Source organism: Sminthopsis crassicaudata, chromosome 1 (assembly GCF_048593235.1).
Source record: "Sminthopsis crassicaudata isolate SCR6 chromosome 1, ASM4859323v1, whole genome shotgun sequence".
Taxonomy (NCBI): domain Eukaryota; kingdom Metazoa; phylum Chordata; class Mammalia; order Dasyuromorphia; family Dasyuridae; genus Sminthopsis; species Sminthopsis crassicaudata.
This window is the reverse complement of record NC_133617.1, coordinates 443,297,174-443,316,364: the sequence shown is the minus strand read 5'-3', so window position 1 is coordinate 443,316,364 and position 19,191 is coordinate 443,297,174. Positions and strand designations below refer to the sequence as shown.

The 19,191-nt window shown below is 32.4% G+C and overlaps 1 protein-coding gene across 2 annotated transcripts in view; it reads right to left on the bottom strand.

Moving 5' to 3' along the window:
- Nucleotides 1-3,045: 3,045 nt before the first annotated feature.
- Nucleotides 3,046-19,191, bottom strand: part of SPTLC1 (serine palmitoyltransferase long chain base subunit 1) — a 71,860-nt gene continuing 55,714 nt past the window's right edge. The window contains exons 11-15 of one of the 2 annotated variants that reach the window (XR_012484552.1): nucleotides 16,362-16,494; nucleotides 14,983-15,037; nucleotides 8,867-8,984; nucleotides 5,209-5,282; nucleotides 3,046-4,186 (exon numbers count right to left, since the gene is read on the bottom strand). Coding sequence is in view for 1 of the 2 variants with exons in the window: in XM_074280662.1 (XP_074136763.1) it covers nucleotides 4,093-4,186; nucleotides 5,209-5,282; nucleotides 8,867-8,984; nucleotides 14,983-15,037; nucleotides 16,362-16,458 (438 nt within the window). In the remaining variant the exon portion in view is untranslated. The remainder of the gene's footprint in view (nucleotides 4,187-5,208; nucleotides 5,283-8,866; nucleotides 8,985-14,982; nucleotides 15,038-16,361; nucleotides 16,495-19,191) is intronic. The other variant, XM_074280662.1, reaches the window with a different exon arrangement.

The following is a 19,191-nucleotide window of genomic DNA, read 5'->3' as shown; positions in this document are numbered from 1 at the left end:
TTTAAATAGTTGCTGGAACTCTGTCTTTCCCAGAAATCAGCAGGAGTCAGGATAATCAAAAGTCTTTATTCTTGATCTTTTGAGGTCGTGGTCAGGGGATTAGATCTAGCAATCTCCTCCTCCTACTCCACCCACTCATGTCACTTCCCTTTCTTTGTCCACATCCCCCTCCCCCCCCATCCAGCCAGCATCAAATAGTTGGGTAGGGCCATCCTTCAAACATGTTAATAGAGAATTGTCCAATTGGCAATTAGTCTCATGTGCTCCATTATCCAAGTGCATTTGCTCAGTTCTAGCCCTTTAATAATAGTGAAAGGTGACTTAGAAGATCTTGCCATCAAGGGTTGGGCTGTGATAGGATTCATTATCTGTAAGGGCTTCTTCTCAACCCCTGTTATGTAAGAAAAGGCTAGCTCTTTCCTTAAAAGGTAAAGAAGCTATCCCTAAGATTTGACTGCCACACTGCTCCAACCACACTGCCACTAGTAGTTTCTTGGTGGCCTTAGGCCATGCTGATGTGGCTTCCTGACAACACAAGGGCAAAAAAAAAAATGTCTAAATGGTATTCAGCTTCCTTTTGTGTGTTGCTTGACTTATTAGAATGTGAGCTATATTAACACTGTTGTTGTATTAGAATGTAGTTATATCAACACTGTTACCATATCCCACCTTGTTGACTAGTTTCTATATGGAAGACTGCATCTGTTAAAGCTAAGCATTGTCCCTTATTGAATAGACTTTTTGTCCTTATGGTTATTAGATGACAAATGTTTAATTTCATTCCATTATCAGACATAAACCACTGGGAGATCAGCCTGAATCAGGCACTACCTATAACATATGTTCTACTTATATCCTTTCAGTCACAATGCAATGTAACTTGTTTCCTTCATTGTTTTTGGAGGAGGCAGAGTGCCAACATAGTTTAGAAAGTGACAATTGAACTGAGCCTTTAAAGTAGTCAAGGTTCCAAGAGGCAAAGGTGAATATTATGTTCCAGGCTGAGGGGTCTATGTGAATAGAGAGATTAAAAGAATAGTTTAAGAAGGCTAGTTTTGTGAAATATAGTGTGAAGTAAATCTGGAAAAGCTTTTTGGAGGGCTTTAAAAATCAAAATGGCAGAGCTTACATTTTAATCTTAAATGTAATAGGGGATCCACTAAAGATTTTGTAAGAGGAGAGTGACAGTGCCAGACATGAAGATAGGTGTTCTCCTCCTCTTAAAGACTGGAGAGAAAGGAATCATTGAAGAACATTGAATTTTCCTCATGCTGTAAATAAATGAGGCTTCTTCTGTATCTGCAGCTAGAAGCAAGGTAAAGCATTTAGCAAGAACACAAGTTTGAATGCTTCAATTAACTTTTTTTTCAAAAAGCTTAAAAACACCAATATGTATTGTCATGGCATTTTTTGGGGGCCAACCTGCTTAATTGCCCAGAAAGACAAATTAATCTTTAGATTCTGATTTTTTTCTAAAAATTTGAATTTTATCTGCATATATATCTTAACTCTTTACATAGTCAGTCAACAAACATTTATTAAGTACTCACTACATGCCAGGTTTTGAAAATATAACTACAAACACAAAGATAGTCTCTGCTTTCATAGAGCTCACATTCTAATAAGTCAAGCACACAAAAGGAAGCTGGAAATCAGAAGGGAAAGCATATATACTAGTTATGATGGAGAAATTTAGATGAGTACAACGGCCTGGTGAAAAATGAAGAGAAAGCTAGTTTGTTTGCTCTTTTTAAATATATAAAAGATAAGATCCTCTGGCTGGAGAGTACTGTGTCAAGGTATGAGTTCGTGAATTTCAAGGTTGTGGTGATTTTTGAGGATGAAGAGCTTTCTTAGCCATGATGTAAGTCCTGAATAGTTTAAAGATTCTGAGTGAAAAAACAGTATTCTATTTACCTTTGTGTTTTTTTCTAACACTTAGCACAGTATCTCATACACAGTTAACATTTCTAGAAAGGATAATTATTAGTTAAACTCTGGAGTGGCCAGAAAGTCAATTTTAACAAGAGATGAAGTATAGAAAATTACTGAGAACAAAAGGAATTTTAAGAGAAATTCAGCAAAAAATAGTGTATGATTATAAAAGATAATGTGGTCTAAGCAATAGATTACTGATCATATCTAAGCCTTCATTTAGCTGGGGACAAACCAATAGACTATTATGAATTTAATGCTAAGGTCTTCTCCATGACTGTCAACTATCAATAGTGTTTCCTAAAGCTTCTAAAAGATTTTGGTACAGCTGAAAATGATTCAAAGTTATAATTTTCAGAACACATCTAATTTACATATAATATTACTTGAGTAGGATACAAGAATCTAAAAATCCTAATATTTTGCATACCCTCTTGTCCCAGACAAGCAAATCACACATCTAAAAGAAAAAAAAAATTCTCCTGCCTTTAAATGAACTTGGATTTTAGATAATGAATTTATAATGCTTTTCATCCCTCAATCTTAAAGGGCTTTATAAACCATTAAAAAGTTATACAAATAGAACCCACCATCCTGATTTTATAATCATAAAATGTGTAATCAGTGTAATAGTTACCAAAGTAGTTTACTATTAAGTCAATAGTGATCCAAGTTTAAAGCACATAGGATCTCAAAGCAACAATCTTAGATCTTATACTTTTTGGGGGGATGGATGGAGAGGGAACAATGGGATGAAAAGAGATTAAAAAAGAAAACCAATGAAGTTGACATACCTAACAATGACAACAAAATAATATATACATAAAAATTTAGAACCAAAGAACATTTTTCTGAAATTTGGGAGAAAAATATAAGGAACCTTTCTAATTTTGTTTTTAACTAAGACCCACCCCTAGACACAGTTTAGTGGCATAGAACAGCCTTGAAGTCAGAAAGAATTTGGCCTCTCATACTTGCTAGCTGTGTGACCCTGGGCAAGTCACTTAACTGTTTCTTCCTCCTCAAAAAAACAAACTGTACTTTTACTGTTATCAAAAATGAAGTTTTAATCATTAGCCCTCATGAGGAAGAAATGATCAACATAACACCTATATATCATTTGCATTTATTGAAAACAATGACAGAATAATTTTGATTGTTAAAGGGAAAACAATTAAAATATAGCTTAAAAATTTTATCGTAGAGCTTTTGTATTATCTACATGGATTTTAGATATAAAAGCAGTAAGCAAGACCATCTTGTGGACTCTTACACAGAGAAAATCTGTAACATATCTCTCTATATGAACCCATGATATAAAAACCCAACAAATATGTTTAAAACATCCTAAAACACATAAAGGCCATAATTTAAATTTTTGAACAATCATAACAATTTCTTACCAAAAATAGATCAGAAATCAAGGCATAATATATGTAAAGATAAAAGATTAAATAAATTGATTTAAACTTTCCTACCTTAGAAAGCAAGAAATATGGAGTAAGAACATTTTCTCTATCAGAGATACTTAAACATCAATATATTTAGTGTGAAACAAAAAATTTCAGAGCACAGTATATTAAAATGAAAAGTTTATAGCAATAGCAAAAAATATAGTTTCCTTAAGATATTATCTATGATATGACAGGATTAAGGACTGTGAAAAAGTAGAGTTGAACTATAATAATTGATAAGTTTCATTTATGTATAACTGTTCCTTAAAATTTCATTAAATTACTTTTTGTAATCTTAGGGACCAAAGACTGCTTAAAGTACTTTAAATTTTGGAAGGAAAAATACTTAAGGATCATTTTGAAATGGAAAACGAATATTAAAAATATGGTATAATGGAAATCCTCATTATACAGTTCAAATACTGTTCAGACATACTGAGCTTTTCTCTGACAGAACTTGGTACTTTATGGAGAGACTGGGGTATGTGAGGATAATGAGAAAGGGGTGTGTATATGCTAAACCATTCCTTTTACATTCATATTTTTTGACTGTACCTCTACAGAATGATTCATGTAAACAATTGTAAGCTCTTTTTCAAAGGACAGCTATCTCATAAAAAGAGTTTAAATTCTCTGAGATGTCCCTATACCATAGACTGGTATATAGGTTCTTTTTGGAACATGTCAAGTCCATTGATGATGTCTAATTCAGGATGGACTGTGCAGCTTCTTTGATTGTAGATGCAGCTTTCTCTAGTTCTTTTTCAGTTTGTTCTACTGTCACCACAATTCTAATGCTGTGAGAAAAATGATTTTAGGGAACATTTTGTTATTGTTTTTCAAAAGAAAGTATTATAACACAATCTAAGAAATTCCTGACTTATTACATAATTCTTTTGCTAAAGCTTCTAGTTAACACAACTAATTCCTGTCAGGTAGAGTGAGAACTGAACCACTTGCTATATATTTCCAGAGCTTGATTTTCCATTTTTACCTGGAAACTTTATTTAGTCAAGTTTATTAAGTCTATTCATCTGACATAACATACTCTAAGACAGAAATTCTCAACTTGTGCTAAAAAATAGACTGGAAAATTTTTTCTTGAGAGCATCATTTAAAGTGGTATCCCATTTACCATAGCTTAAATTATTAATCTGCTCAATTAAAAAATGTCAATGAAATAATTTGTGTAATCCTTGTTCATTCTTGCTCCTCTGTAATTCTTTTTACTGTTATTTTACCAGGTGTTTTCAGTTTACTTTCAGGTTAATTTCTTTTTAAATTTTTATTGTATTAATTTTTTTTTCAACATTTATTTTATTTTCCAAATACAAGTAAAAACAATTTTCAACATTCACTTTTCTGTAAGATTATTGTATTCCAGATTTTTCTCCCTTTCCTTACCTCCTCCCTCTCCAAGACAGCACATAATCTGATACTAGTTAAATATGGCAATTCTTTCAAACTTTCATACTTGTCATGTTGTGCAAGAAAAATGAGGCCAAAAGGAAAAAAAAACTAATAAACAACAAACAAAGGTGAAAATACTGTGCTTCAATCCACATTCAGTCTACATAGTTCTCTTTCTGGATGTGGATGCATTATCTTTGGTAAATACTCTTATAAAGACTGTGAAACCTGGGGTGCTTTCTTACAAATTAAAAATACTAGTTTGAGATTTATACTATAGTTCCACATTAACAAAAAAAGTTTTCTCATGAAGCAATCTTTTAGAAATGTTTCAAGACATACATGGTCTATAGGCAAGCTATAAAATAAGTTGAGGGGAAAATGGAAGGAGATTTGGATTTCTACCAACCTAGGAAGAGGGAGGTTTTTCTCTTCTTTTTCCAAGTAGTGTGCCTGAGTTAATGCAATATTTCTGTTCATGCACTAAAGAAAGAAAAACAGATTTAATTAAAATATTAAGATATAGTGAAATTTAACACCTCAATAGCAGTCTTAATTTATTTCTCCTATTAGAGAGTCTGGAAAAAACAAAACAAAAACTAAACATCATTGAAGAGACTGTAAGCAAACAAAATGGGCAAAATCTAGTGTTGGAAAAGCAAGGCAACTTTAACCCTAGTGACCACCATAAACATTATTCTTTAGCTGAAATGTGTGAAATGGGATATATATTTGTATTTGCTAGAGAGTATTTTGAATTTTAAGCATTTTCGATGGTAGAGGAAATAAAAAACATACCCATATTCACATTGTACACAGAGTAATTTTTCTAAAAAGGAACCTGTTACATTTTAGGAAGAGCCTAAACATGAATCACTTAAATTTTGTTTCACAGATCTCACTGCACTTATTTCAAAAAGGAGGCAGAATAAAAGTGGCAGAAACCCGAGCCATGTCATTATCGTATCCTTTGAGGACAGATTTCCTCAGATGAAATTAGATTGTGGTCAAGATCCTTTCTTGTGGGAAGGCTTCTTTCTTACCCCTTCACAGGTGATATTACAGCACAGTATAGCACTTAAGGGCACACTCTCCTGGTGTTCTACCTTTAACTTGCAGGACTATTGCATAGGCAGTTTTTACTTTAAATTAGTAGGCTGTTCTGTAGGTATCTATGTAAAATAATTTTATCTAATGCAAATTTGTTTGCCAATGGATAAAAGAGTAAAAGAGTAAGAGAGACAGGAAGAGGGTTACATGCTTGTGGAGAGAAGGGGTTGACACATGGTTCAATGACAAATTGGGGCTGAGGACAGAGAAATAGAACAAGAAGAAAAAAGACATAGATACATAGGTGTTAGGGTTACAAGGTGAGAACTCAGGTTGTCTAAACAATTCTCTAGCTCAGAATTCATACCTTTAGTTCCAGCCTTTAGGGGGAGTTTACATCTTTGGACTTCTGAGGAGGAGTTTACATATTTAAAGGAATTTGCACCTTTAAGAGGAGCAAGTTCATTGGTTGAAGTATTTTCCCACAAGCCCCTGAGTTCTCTCACATGCCCATTCTCTGGGAGGATAAAAGAGGCAGCATTGAGCCTAGAGTTAGGCTAGTCTAGCTGGGAGATTGAGTTGAGACGGCATTCTGGAAGAATAACTTAGAGACGACAGGACCTTTACACATAGGGGTTGTGCATGGACACAAACAGAACAGAATGTTAACATGTAGAGGTTAGGAACAGATGAGGTATTCAAATGCAGATAGATGAAAGATTGACGCTCAGGAGCTTGATACATGGTGAGCAGGTGAGTAGAGCAGGATAAAGATCTTTTCTCTTGGTGATAGAGATCTCAAGCCAAGGCCCCAGTCCACTGCTGCAGGGGCAGTGGTCTCTCTGATCACCTGTTCTGCTTTCTCTTTTGTAAAGGATTTTTTGGGGATAGTGGTGGTGGGTGAGGGTGGAAGGCCACGGAGGATCAAGCTGAGAGATAGGAGCAGAGAGAAAGAAGGCACAATATATTATAGTACAGTTAGCAAAGGCATTTTTCTTGAATGCGGATTTCTTTTAGAATTCTTTATGTACAGTTGAAATGATTATTATCTCATGTCAATATCCCTAAAACTATTGCAAATGCAGCACCACCAATCAGCAAAAGAACACACAATTAGTTCAAATAAAAGCATTTAATAAAAAAATCACCTTAAGAAATAATAATGAAATGCCTTCCTCATAAATCTAGGGCACACTCTCCCACAGCTGTATGTTTCTTCATCAGTAAGAATGAAGAAAAAACAAACAAACAAACAAAAAAACAACAACAACAAAAAAAAAACCCCACAAACCAAATCTATATTTTGCCTAATTTATAAGGCTGTTGTGGGGCAAAGTATTTTTATAAGCAAATATATAAAAGCACTATATGTTATCAATGTGATTATTATCATATTCCTAGTTAGAAGTTAAAGTGAATGCTATGACAGGGACCCAGAATGGTTATGATGACAACAAAATTCTTCAAAAAAAGAGGGAGTATTACAGAATAAAGTAAGGGCAAAACAAGCACAGAAATAGAAGAAAAAAAATTTCAAAGTTAAGAGATTAAGTATTGCTAGAGTATTCATTTCTAGTTGTAAACCAGTGATCATTAGAATAGCTTAAAATGAAAAGTAATCTCTAAAGTATAAAAAAAGGTACGGTACACAACTAAGGAACTCTAAGTTTGAGATGCTAATGCCAGTGTGGGCTACAAAATGAAAAATCTTTGAACAACGAGATTATTATGACTTGTCCAATTCTATACAATATACTGTGTTCCATTCTGGGCATCACAGTATTAGGAAGGAAATAGACAAACTGGATTATGTACAGAGAATTGTAGAGTTCTCAGTGGGTTTTCTGGAGATCTTGGAGCAGCCTTCCTTTCAGCAGATTAATCACCAAGAAAATAGCCAGGTATTAAAGTCCAAAAGTCTTTATTGTCTCCTTTGCCTGATGCTTAGCTAGCTTTTTTATGGCCTTCAGAGGGAACTTCGTTTAGTGGAGGAAATGAAGGAAGAGAGCCTCCATGGTGGCATGAGATAGGATGAATTAATTTGGCTCTCCTTGGCTCCAAGAGCTTGAGCTCCTGCCTCCAGTCTGCTTGTCTTCTCTGGCTCTGTGTCCCAGCTTATATGCTCTACACTGAGTATAAACCAATCATTATATCACTAGGAAACCATTATTTGTTTTAAGATTAAATCAATCACACTGAACTTAGAGAACTAGTCATCACCATGCTAAACTAGACAACCATTGTCTTTATCAATTCCACTGACTTAACACCTTGTAAGAATCTTTGTTTCAGAGTTCTGGCCCATAACAGAGAATAACCAGAATGATGAAGGTTCTAGAATTCACATTAGGAACAGCTAAATGAAATAGGGATATTTAAGAAGAGAAATCTTAGGGAGAATATGAAAGCTGTCAAGTATTTTTAGGGCTGTCACATGTTACAAGAATAAGAAACAGATTTGCTTGATTTTAGAGAAAAGAAGTAGGGGTAATGAGTATAAGTAATAAAGAGGAAAATTTAGGCAACCCCTCTCCCCCCAAAAGAGACAAAAACCCAAACCAACTTCCAAACAAGTAGAGATGCCTTAAAGTGGGAAGAATTTCTCTAGGAGGAATAGTTTCTATTATACTAGAGGTTTTTAGTTCATGGCTGGATGAATATAGGCTGACAGCCAGCATTCTTGTTTCAAAACAGGTTTGAATAGATAATCTCTAAGGTCCATCTTTCAGCTTTGAGATTCTGTGAAGCTAAATTATCTTAGAAGTATCCACTATATTTATATTTTTCCAAGCAACCATGTTCTTTTATTAACTAAATTATAATTAAGGATAAATGTATTTCCATATGGTGAATTTAAAGGCAATAGAAGAAAAGATTCCTTTTTAACTATGCATATAGAATAAAAAAATTTGTTATTTTTCTCTTCCTTTAAAGAGAGAATTATAATTATGCACACTAACAGAAGCTTCATAAAAGGATCCCTCTTTTTATACAGAGTAATAACTATTGAAACTTACTTGATCTACTATTCTCTGAAGTAACTTGATATCATTCTCTCGAGATCCTGTGCTCTCTTCTAGTTGTAAGTGAAAGGCTGGTGAAAATGACTCACCTACTACTTTTAATCCATAAGTACTAAAAAAGAAAAACATATGTAAAGTCAATATGAATATGGAGAGTGTAATAAAATTTTTTAAAAAATATGCAGAAAGTTCCTTATCTTACACACACACAGATACCACACACCCCTCAATTTAACAGAACCATGTAATTTGTATATTTTGGCAATTACAACAAATTAAATTATGTACACAAAAAAAGTAAAAGTGTATGTTGCTGGATACAGGTCAAAATTCAGATTATGATACTATGTAAGAATATTTTCCTTAGGCATTCAAGTATTTACTAAATACTTACTATGTGTAAAACACTGTGCTCAGAGTTAAAACAAACTGGCAACTTAAAAGACCCTTTAAAGCAAGCAAACATTTTTAGTCTCTAGTAAAAATAAATTTCATTTCTCCTCTTAAAACCTGACTGACTCATCTGTAAAAGAGGAATAATACTATCTGTCTTAAGGGTTGTAAGGTATAAAATTTAGAATAATGTGAGCTTTTATTGTTATATGACTGATATTCTATTTCTATTCTATTAAGAAGTATACTGATTTTTGAGGGTAGAGAAAACCATACTACATATAACAGTATAATCCTTCAAAGGAAAAAATGAACATTAAATGAAATAAAGCACTTTCAATCATTCTTGATGAAAGACCAGAGCTGAAAAGAAAATTTAATTTTAAATACAAGACTCTAGAGAAGCAAAGCAAAGTAAGGAAAAGGAAATCATAAGAGACTTAATGAGTTTGGACTGTTTGCATTCCTACATGGGAAAATAATTATTTGTAACCATAAGAACTTTTTCATTATCAGGGCAGTAAGAGGTGGTATATAGAGATATGTTAGCTAAATGTGAAGAGGTAATATCTAAAAAGGTGAAATTAAGGTTGAGAGAGGAGAATACTGGGAGAGAGGGAAAAGGAGAAAGGAGGAAGTAAGGATGAGTCAGTGAACCTTGATTTTATAAAAAACTGGCTCAAAGAGGTAGCAACAAGCACACACAATAGAAATAGTAGGAGAAGGTGATAAGGGATAATACAAGGAGAGGGCAGATTGGTAGAGGGGGTAGTCAAAAGCAAACCACTACCTAGGAGGGACAGGGTGAAAGCAAAGAGTAATAAACAGGAGGGAAACAGCAAAGTAATTTTGAAAAAAAAAAAAAAAATTGAAGCATGTTTCTTCAATAAAGATTTCATTTCTCAAAAATATAGAGAACTGAGTCAAATTTATAAAACTAAGAGCCATTGCCCAATTGATAAATGATCAAAAGATATGAACAATTTTCAAATGAAATAATAATCCTAGTTATCTTAGAACCATATGGAAAAATGCTCTAATTTACTATTTAGTAGAAAAATGTGAATTGAGACAAATCTGAAGTACTACCTACCACATATTCATTAGATCGGCTAACAGGGCAGAAAAGGAAAATGATACATGGTGAGGGGATGTGAGGAAAAATAAGACACTAATGTGCTGTTGGTGTGAACTGATTCAAGCATTCTGTAGAGCAATTTGGAACTATGCCCAAAGTACTATGAAACCATGCATACTGTTTGACCTAGCAATACCACTAGGTCTACATCCCAAAAGAGATAAAAAACAAAGGAAAGGCCATATATCTTAAAAAAAAAAAAAAAATGTTTATAGCAGTTCATTTCTGAGAGCAAATAATTGGAAATTGAGGGGATGATAATCAACTGGGGAATGACTGAATAAACTATGGTATGTGATTATGATAGAACCTATTTATTGTGTTATAATATAATAAGAAATGATGAGTAGGATGCTCTCAGAAGAATCTAGAAAGATTTTCATAAGCTGCTATAAAGTGAAATGTATTAGGTATAAAGTAACAGAAATACTTTAAGATGATCAGTTGTGAATGACAACTATTCTCAGCAATGCAACGATCTCTCAACTATAGCATTTTCAACAAGACAAGTCTGAGGGACTTGCTTGCATTCTCAATGAGGAAGACAGAAGGAAAAAAGAGGATGTGGAACTTGAAGTTTTATAAATGAATATTAAACAGTTTTTACATAAAACTGGGGGAAAATGAAAAAAAAAAAAAAAAAAAAGGAAATCAGACTACTAGAATAATAAACTTGAAAATAAACCAGTCTAACATATTTAACAACCAATGTCAGGATTCTTGGCTTTTGAGAACAATACAATGATGTACTTGTAATAAGAGTATTTAAAGTCAGCCACAGAGATTTCATCTTTGATCAGCTTCATGGTGGCTCTCTGCCTCCTGCACTTTGAGATCTCCCTCCCAGATCTCTTAGCTGTTATATATTCTATTATAAGTACATCATTGTTGGTGTCAATCTTGTACAATAGGCATCAACTTGTAGAACTATACTAACTACTAAGACAGGTAAACTAGAGAATCATTATCTTAATTCTATTGAGTTCACACCTTGTTATAGTATTAAATTAACTATACTGAACTAGAGAACTATTAATCACCATGCTAAACTAAATAATCATTGTATTATCAATTCCTCTGAGTTAATACCTTGTTTCCAGTATACTTCTCCAAAGTTTCAGCTCTCTACAATTTCTCCACAACCATGAGAAGTGTATGATCTTTAATATTAAAATTACATATACATTTCAAATATATTATGGTGTAAGAAATTAGGCCTAAGCCTAATTTCTGCCAGATTGCTTTCCAATTTTTAATAAATAAGGAGTTTTTCCCTAAGCAATGAACATTTTCTAGTTTATCAAAAACTAGTTTACTGAGTTCTAATGGTTTCTTAATCTTCCTTGTCTAGTTTGTTCAACTGACCTCTCTATTTTTTAATCAATACCATATGGTTTTGATGACTGATGCTTTATAATATAATCTGAGATCTAGAAATATTATTCATTCTTATCTCTTTTCATCATTTCCCTTGATGATTATATTTTTCCCTCAACTGAATGTAGTAATATTGAAAAGAAATTAATTTTAACACTAAGGTCATTTTTGTTACACTGGTATGGTTTAGCCATGAATACTGAATATTCCTTGAGAAAGTCAATTTATATTCTCAGTGCTCTGGGTAACTCTAAGACTCTCAGCTATAGAAAAACAGTAGCTAGCATTTATAAGGGACTTTGAGGCTTACAAAGTATTTAGCATATATTAATCTCATTTGATCCTTACAATAATCTTATGAGTTTAGGTACTACTATTATTCTCTTTTGAGGACTGAGGAAATCAAAACTAAGATAGTGACCTGCCCATTGTAGCAGCCAGTAAGTGTCTGAAGCAGAATTCAAACTCAATTACCCAATATTTTTCCTTTTTTTCAACCTATCTGCCAAATATTTGCTCCATCTTCACTGTTCTACTAATTACTAATGAAATTAAAGTTCAGGGAAAATTTTTTATATGTGTATGTATGTATAAACACATTTGTTTCATGATTTCAAACCAAATTGCTATGAACAAATGTTAATATATCAATAATTATTATATGTCAGGTATATTTAAAATACATAAACAATTCAAACTACTTGAGGCTAATAGGGAGAATAAAGTTAGAAAAAAATTAAATATAAATAAATATACTTGAGATCATACATTAAATATACTATTTCCTATATTTAACCTTTTTCTTCTAGAAAATAACAGATTCTGAGAGACTGAAGGCACAAAATAATAACTGAAGGCATAATCACAATTCTAGTTAACAAAACAATGAACCTTAGACTGTTAAGACCATAGATTTAGAGATAGGAGGGTCCTAAGAGGTAGTGCTTGTCAAGCACTTTATTGTACATTGTATTAAGGAATGGGTGAATTACATTTCGGCCTAAGGTCACTTAGTAAGTGTCAATACCTGGATTTAAAATGAGATCCTCTGCCTCCAAATTCAATCTTTTTTTTTTTTTTTTACTGCATCATATTGACTCTAATGAATATTTATATATAAAAAAAAATCCAGGTGGCCATTTGATTTGGGGCATATATTGTTCATACATACATAGCTGCAAAACTTTAGAAATGGACCCAAATCCATGACTACAATACCAATCAATGATTGATCATTTCATAATATATTAAAGTACATGTACTATTTTCTTACGATAACCAAAAATAGTGTTTCTTCTACTTTAAAATCAAAGGGTTGGCCAAATCTTTCCAAGCAGTACAATTCACATATATTTTGTATTCATTAATATATATGCTCTCTCTCCTGATAAATCTTATGAAGATAGTGACTGTACGTCATAATACTGACACACAGGAGATGATTAATAAATACTTGTTAGATCTGGATCTTAAAACTACTTTTTTTTTTTTTTTTGCTGAGGCAATTGGGGTTAAGTGACTTGCCCAGGGTCATACAGCTAGGAAGTATTAAGTGTCTGAGACCACATTTGAACTCGGGTCCTCCTGAATTCAAGGCTGGTGCTCTATCCACTGCGCCACCTAGCTGCCCTCATACTGGGATTCTTAATGTGGGATCCACTCCTATCAACATATCTCAAGAGGTCTGTGAATTTGGATGGGAAAAAAATGATTTTGAATATTACCTGGTTAGTAATTAATTCCTGGACACAGACAACAGACAATGTAACCATGGAAAATAAATGCTTATGCTGGGACAATAGTTAGGAATACTTGGGCAACAAGCACATTATGGCACATAATGTCAAATATCAGCACCAGTTTCATGAAGTTGGGGCTGATTCTTAAATATAACCTCTCTTGTCTTCCTCATTAATGAAGGCACAGTTTTTTAGACCTTCTATCCCTTGCAAACTGCTATGTCAAAAGCATCCTGTATTTTTTCAATGGTTATAAAATCACATTTTTGCTCCATATGGAGTCAGTTACAGATCTTGTATGTTAGGCATATTAATTATATTTATTTTCAGGTCCGTGAATAAGGACAATAGTCTAACAAAAGGAGGCAAAGAGCTATATATCCCCAATCTCACAGAAAGTAAATACTCTACAGGGTTCTGTAGTTTGCACTACATTCTAGTATCTAATACTCCCACATTTGAGGTAAATCATGTTTGAAAAATATACATTTGCTTTCCAGAAGCCACCAAGAAAGATTTATATGCTGAATTACTAAAAGTATGCCTATAGTAATAATAATAATAATAATAATTTTATATCTTCCTTGTACCTAATGTTATGTCCATACTAGATATAATATATTTATCTGAATAGATGGATGAATAAAAACACTGCAATAGTGTTTTTCAGATTTCTAAATACTTAACATAATAACCTTAGTTTAATTTTAGTTAAATTTTAAAAATCTGTACAAATGGCTCAAAATGTACTAAGTTTCTAAAATACAAATCAACACAAGGAATTAAACTCTCTAAACCTATGAATGTAACCTGGATTCCATAATTTATGGCAATATATAACTTTTCAAAATAACAGAAAAAATAAGATTCAGAGTAAAATCAGTGAAGAATATGTAAATACACAATGGAATGTAGCAATTAAAAAAAAAAGCTAAACTTAAGGTAATTTTTTTAAGGAGAGGAAAAAAATTTCTTCTTCTTCTTCTTTTTTTTTAAACTAATTTCTCCACAAGGTTCACCCCACTACTATGGTACACAATAGACTGTTTACATATGTTAGTGTATCTGACTTGAAAATATTTCAAAAATTTCTAATATATAAACAGGCAAGGAATTGAATAAATGTGTCACATTTATTACTTAATGGCATGAACATTAAAAATCTCATTAAAGATTCTTTCAATTTAAATATGTAAAGAATGAATTGTCTAAGCATGGCTGAATCAAAATGAAAACTCTTCCAATATTTATTTTTGAAATTTGAGTATAATTACTAGCTTTTTATAACCAAAAATTACACTTAGCTTTAGGACAAAATGGTAATATTTTATAACTAGTTTTGGAAATTAGAATAATTAAAACAATGCTAAAAACAGTGAATAACTAGAAACCTGATCTGAAAGTATGACTCTTTTAAATTAACTTTATATGTGACCCTTAAACTATCTATATATTAAACTTACCCTTGTAAGGCTTTATGAATTTGTCTGCATTTCTTTCTCAAGACCTGAAAAATATCTAATAAGAGAAAGGAAAAAAACCTGTTATCCCTTTTGGATTATTATACATCTAAAAAGAATGCTCAAAAATACTACCTTTTGAGTGTTAACTGAAGTACATATTATATTTGCTTTCTTATTTAATTATATAGACTTACTTTCCTGAATTAAAAGCAGTACTGCGATGTTTAAGATGGCAAGTGGCAGATAAGAAACACTTCATGATAGTCAGCCAACTAATGTTTCTTGGTAAAACATTTATTTCATAATTGAAAGAGTCCAAATTTTCATTAGAGTTGGGTAATTTCAGGAAAACTGACTACTGGGGATACCTAATTTCTAGTAAAAAAAAAATTAACTCAGTGAAAGTTTAAAAAGTTTACAGAAAAGCAATTCTCTGAAATGTGCTTTGTGCATTTGTGTATTTGAACTTGTCTAAAAATTAAAAAGCACAGACAATCATTTCATTGGGAATAAAATATATATACAGAGCAGAAAAGTATTTCATTTGGGAGAATTTCATTCAGTAAGCCATGGGAAAATGACAAAAAAAATGGATCAAGAAAAAGGTTTCTTTACATGGTTGGTTAATTATCTTGTTTCAAATATTTTGCTGATAAACAACCTGGGGTGATCTGCTCTATAAACAAGGAACTAGACTTGGAATGAAACTTTATATTTCATTGGTACAAGGAACTCTGAGGTAAGGAAATTCTTTGCATCAATGAAGATTAGTACCTTTCCTGTAATTTACAGTTTCAGAGTTGTCTATAGTACTGAAAAGTTAAATGATTTATCTATTGCTACACAGAAAATATCCAGAAGTTCCTATTTAAAAGCGCTTTATCCACTACTGTATAAATGAGGTAAAAAATATGAAAACACTATTTAGATGGGTTTTATCAATGCTAAGTCTTCTTAAGAAAAGATTATAGAATGCTTATTGTTTTTGAAACAATGAATTTTTTGGCATACCAAAAAAATAATTAGATACTTCTTACTCAGAGAGTGAAGGAAAAAATGAGAGGGAAAATATATTTATTTTTCTCTCTCTTGTTTTCACCTTTTCCCATATAAATCAAGAAGTATGTTCAAGCTACTATACAGGGAGGCAGCTCTAGGAATGTTGAAAAAGAAATACTAAAGCAAATCCATGAAGAGCTGTATTATTTAACAGAGATTTCTTCTTTAGGATGTATTTTAAGCACTTGGGTTGTGATATGAAACCAAAATTTCAGATAAAAATGTAGCTGACATTTGCCATAGGGAATTCTAAAAGATCAAACCATTAATTTAATGCCAAAGAATTTTGATCTTTTACTAAAATTGTCTGCAATAAATACCTGGATTTTCTTCCATTATGTTGAGGGCTTCAATAGCAGCTGCAGCTAATAAGGGAGGGAGAGAGGCTGAAAAGCAATATCCTTGACCAGAAAGTCGCTGTGAAGAAATAAAACCCAGAGAAAGAAAAACATTCTTTGAAACAACCATTTTATTCTTCTCTTAAAACCCAGGAATAATCCCATTGTTCTCTATTCATATTAACCTGTTCAACAATAAGACTTTCTAAACAGCTATGAATTATGCTGTAGCTGTGGAACCCGAACCCATTAGATACTATTACTTACCTAGAAGCTACAAAATTATGCTTTGAGGAGGTTCTTACTGTGACTGAATAGAGCCACAGAATCATATTGGTTGGAAAAGAATTAAAAAGATTCAGTACAACCTATAAAAAGCCAGAAATCCATCTATAATTTTTTAATCAAGTGGTCACCCAGGACATACAGGGATGAGAAATTAAATATTTGCCCTACCATTCCATTTTTGGAGAGTTCTAAATTGTAGAAACATTCCCTTGAATGAATCCAAAATCATTATTTCAACAATTTTTATCTATTGCCACTAGGTCTGTTTTGAAAACCTAACAAAATAATTACTCTCTCCATGTGGCAGTCCATTAAATACGGAAAATTTGACCTAGTTTGTTTTTTGTTGAAACTAAAAGTTAATTGTAGAAATCAGAATTGCTCCTCAGGAAGCCTGATGGCTAGAGGGAAGGAGTAAGAGTTCACTTAGGGCTGGTACTGAATCTATTCAATGCTTGTTTTTTGGATTCCTCAAATTTGAAGGTTTATATTTATGTCTTAATCTAAATTTAATTAAATTATTAAATAAAATCAATCAACAGTGAGTTAGAGCCTTTCTACATATGACTCCAAATAACTACGATTACTTCATCTGAAACCTGTTCTTGATCATTTCTCAATTGGGGGAAAGCTCTTATTTTTATAAAATTGACTCAGTTCTCTAAATGTTTGAGAAATGAGGCCTTAATTAGGAAAATTTGCTTCCAAAACTTTTTTTTTTTTTTTTTTACAATTAATCTTGCTACCTATATTTCCCCATTTATTTTCTCACTCTGTGATTTGCTTCAGACTACCCTCTCTCCCAATCTGTTCTTCCTTCTCCCATACTATCTTCCACCCTGCAACCCTCTTCTCTTCCCCTTCTACTATGCTGTAGAGTAAGATCAATTTCTATACCCAATTACGTGTGTATATTATTCCCTCTTGGAGCCAATTCTTGTAAGAGCAAGGTTCACTGTCATCCTTAGCTCCCCTTTCTTCCCCCTACCCTATAAAACTTTTTCTTGTCTCTTTTATGTGTGATTTATCTTCCCTCTTTTCACCCCATAATTTTATTTTTTTAGATATTGGTTTTTCATATTCAACTAACATCTGTGCCATCAGTCTCTATATACTCTTTCTAACCACCCTAATGATGATAAAGTTCGTATGGGTTACAAATATCATGTTCCCATGTTTTAACCTTATTAAGTTCCTTATCATTTCCCCTTCCTATTTAGCTATTTTTATACTTCTTTAGAATTTTGGTTTTGAAAGTCAAATTTTCTATTCAGCTCTGGTCTTTTCATCAAGAATGCTTCAAAATCCTTAACAGAATATCCATTTTCCCCTTGAAGGCTTATACTTAGTTTTGCTGGGTAGCCTATCTCTTTTTATCTCTAGAATATCATATTCTAAGACTTCTGATCCTTTAAGTGTAGAAGCTGATAAATCTTGTTATCCTGACTGAGGCTCTACAATGCTTGAGTTACTTCTTGCTGGTTACTTGCAGTATTTTCTCCTAAACCTGGGAGTTTTCATTTTGGGAACTCTTTGAGGAGGGGATTAATGAATTTTTTCAATTTCTATTTACCCACTGATCTTGAATATCAGGATAGTTTTCCTTGACAATTTTTGGGAAGATAACGCTTAGTCTTTTTATGATCATGGCTTTCAAGTAGTCCAGTAATTTTTAAATGATCTCTCCTGGATCTATTTTCCAGATCAGTTGTTTTCCCAATGAAACATTGCCTTATTTTTTCATTCTTTTGATTTTCTTTTACTGTTTCTTGACTCCTCATAAAGTCATTAGCTTCCATTTGCTCAATTCTAATTTTTCAATAGTTTTTCATTTTTCTAAATATATGCAAAAATAGTTTTCAACATTCACTTTTGCAAAACCTCATGCTTCAAATTTTTCTCCCTTTTCCTCCCCATCCCCCAAGACAGAAAGCAATTTGAAATAGGTTAAATATGTGCAATTCTTTTAACTATATTTCCATATTTGTCATGCTACACAAGAAAAAGATCAATAGGGAAAAAAACACAAGAAAAAAACCCCACCAAACAATAACAGAAAAAGGTGAAAGTACTATACTTTGATCCATATTAGGTCTCTATAATTTTCTCTCTGAATATAGATGGTACTTTCCATTTCAAATCTATTGGAATTGCCTTGTCAATCCTAATTTCCAAGAAATTATTTTCTTCAGTGAGCTTTGTACTTTCTCCAATTCTATTTTTAAAAGTTTTTTTGTTCAAGGGATTTTTTTCCCCTTCACTTGGCAAACTCTGCACTTTCCTCATTAGTTTTTTTTGTATTTCCTTTACCATTTAGTCATATATGTATATATATATATATATATATATATATATATATGTATATGTATTTAAGATTTTAAGGTTAAGGTTTTTTTTTAAAGGCATTTTCTTCAGTTTAACTTTTTGAATGTAACTGTCTCATTTATCAAGGTATTGACTTGTTTTTCATTTTCTTTCATCACTCTCAATTCTTTCCCTAATTTTTCTTCTACTTCCCTTACTT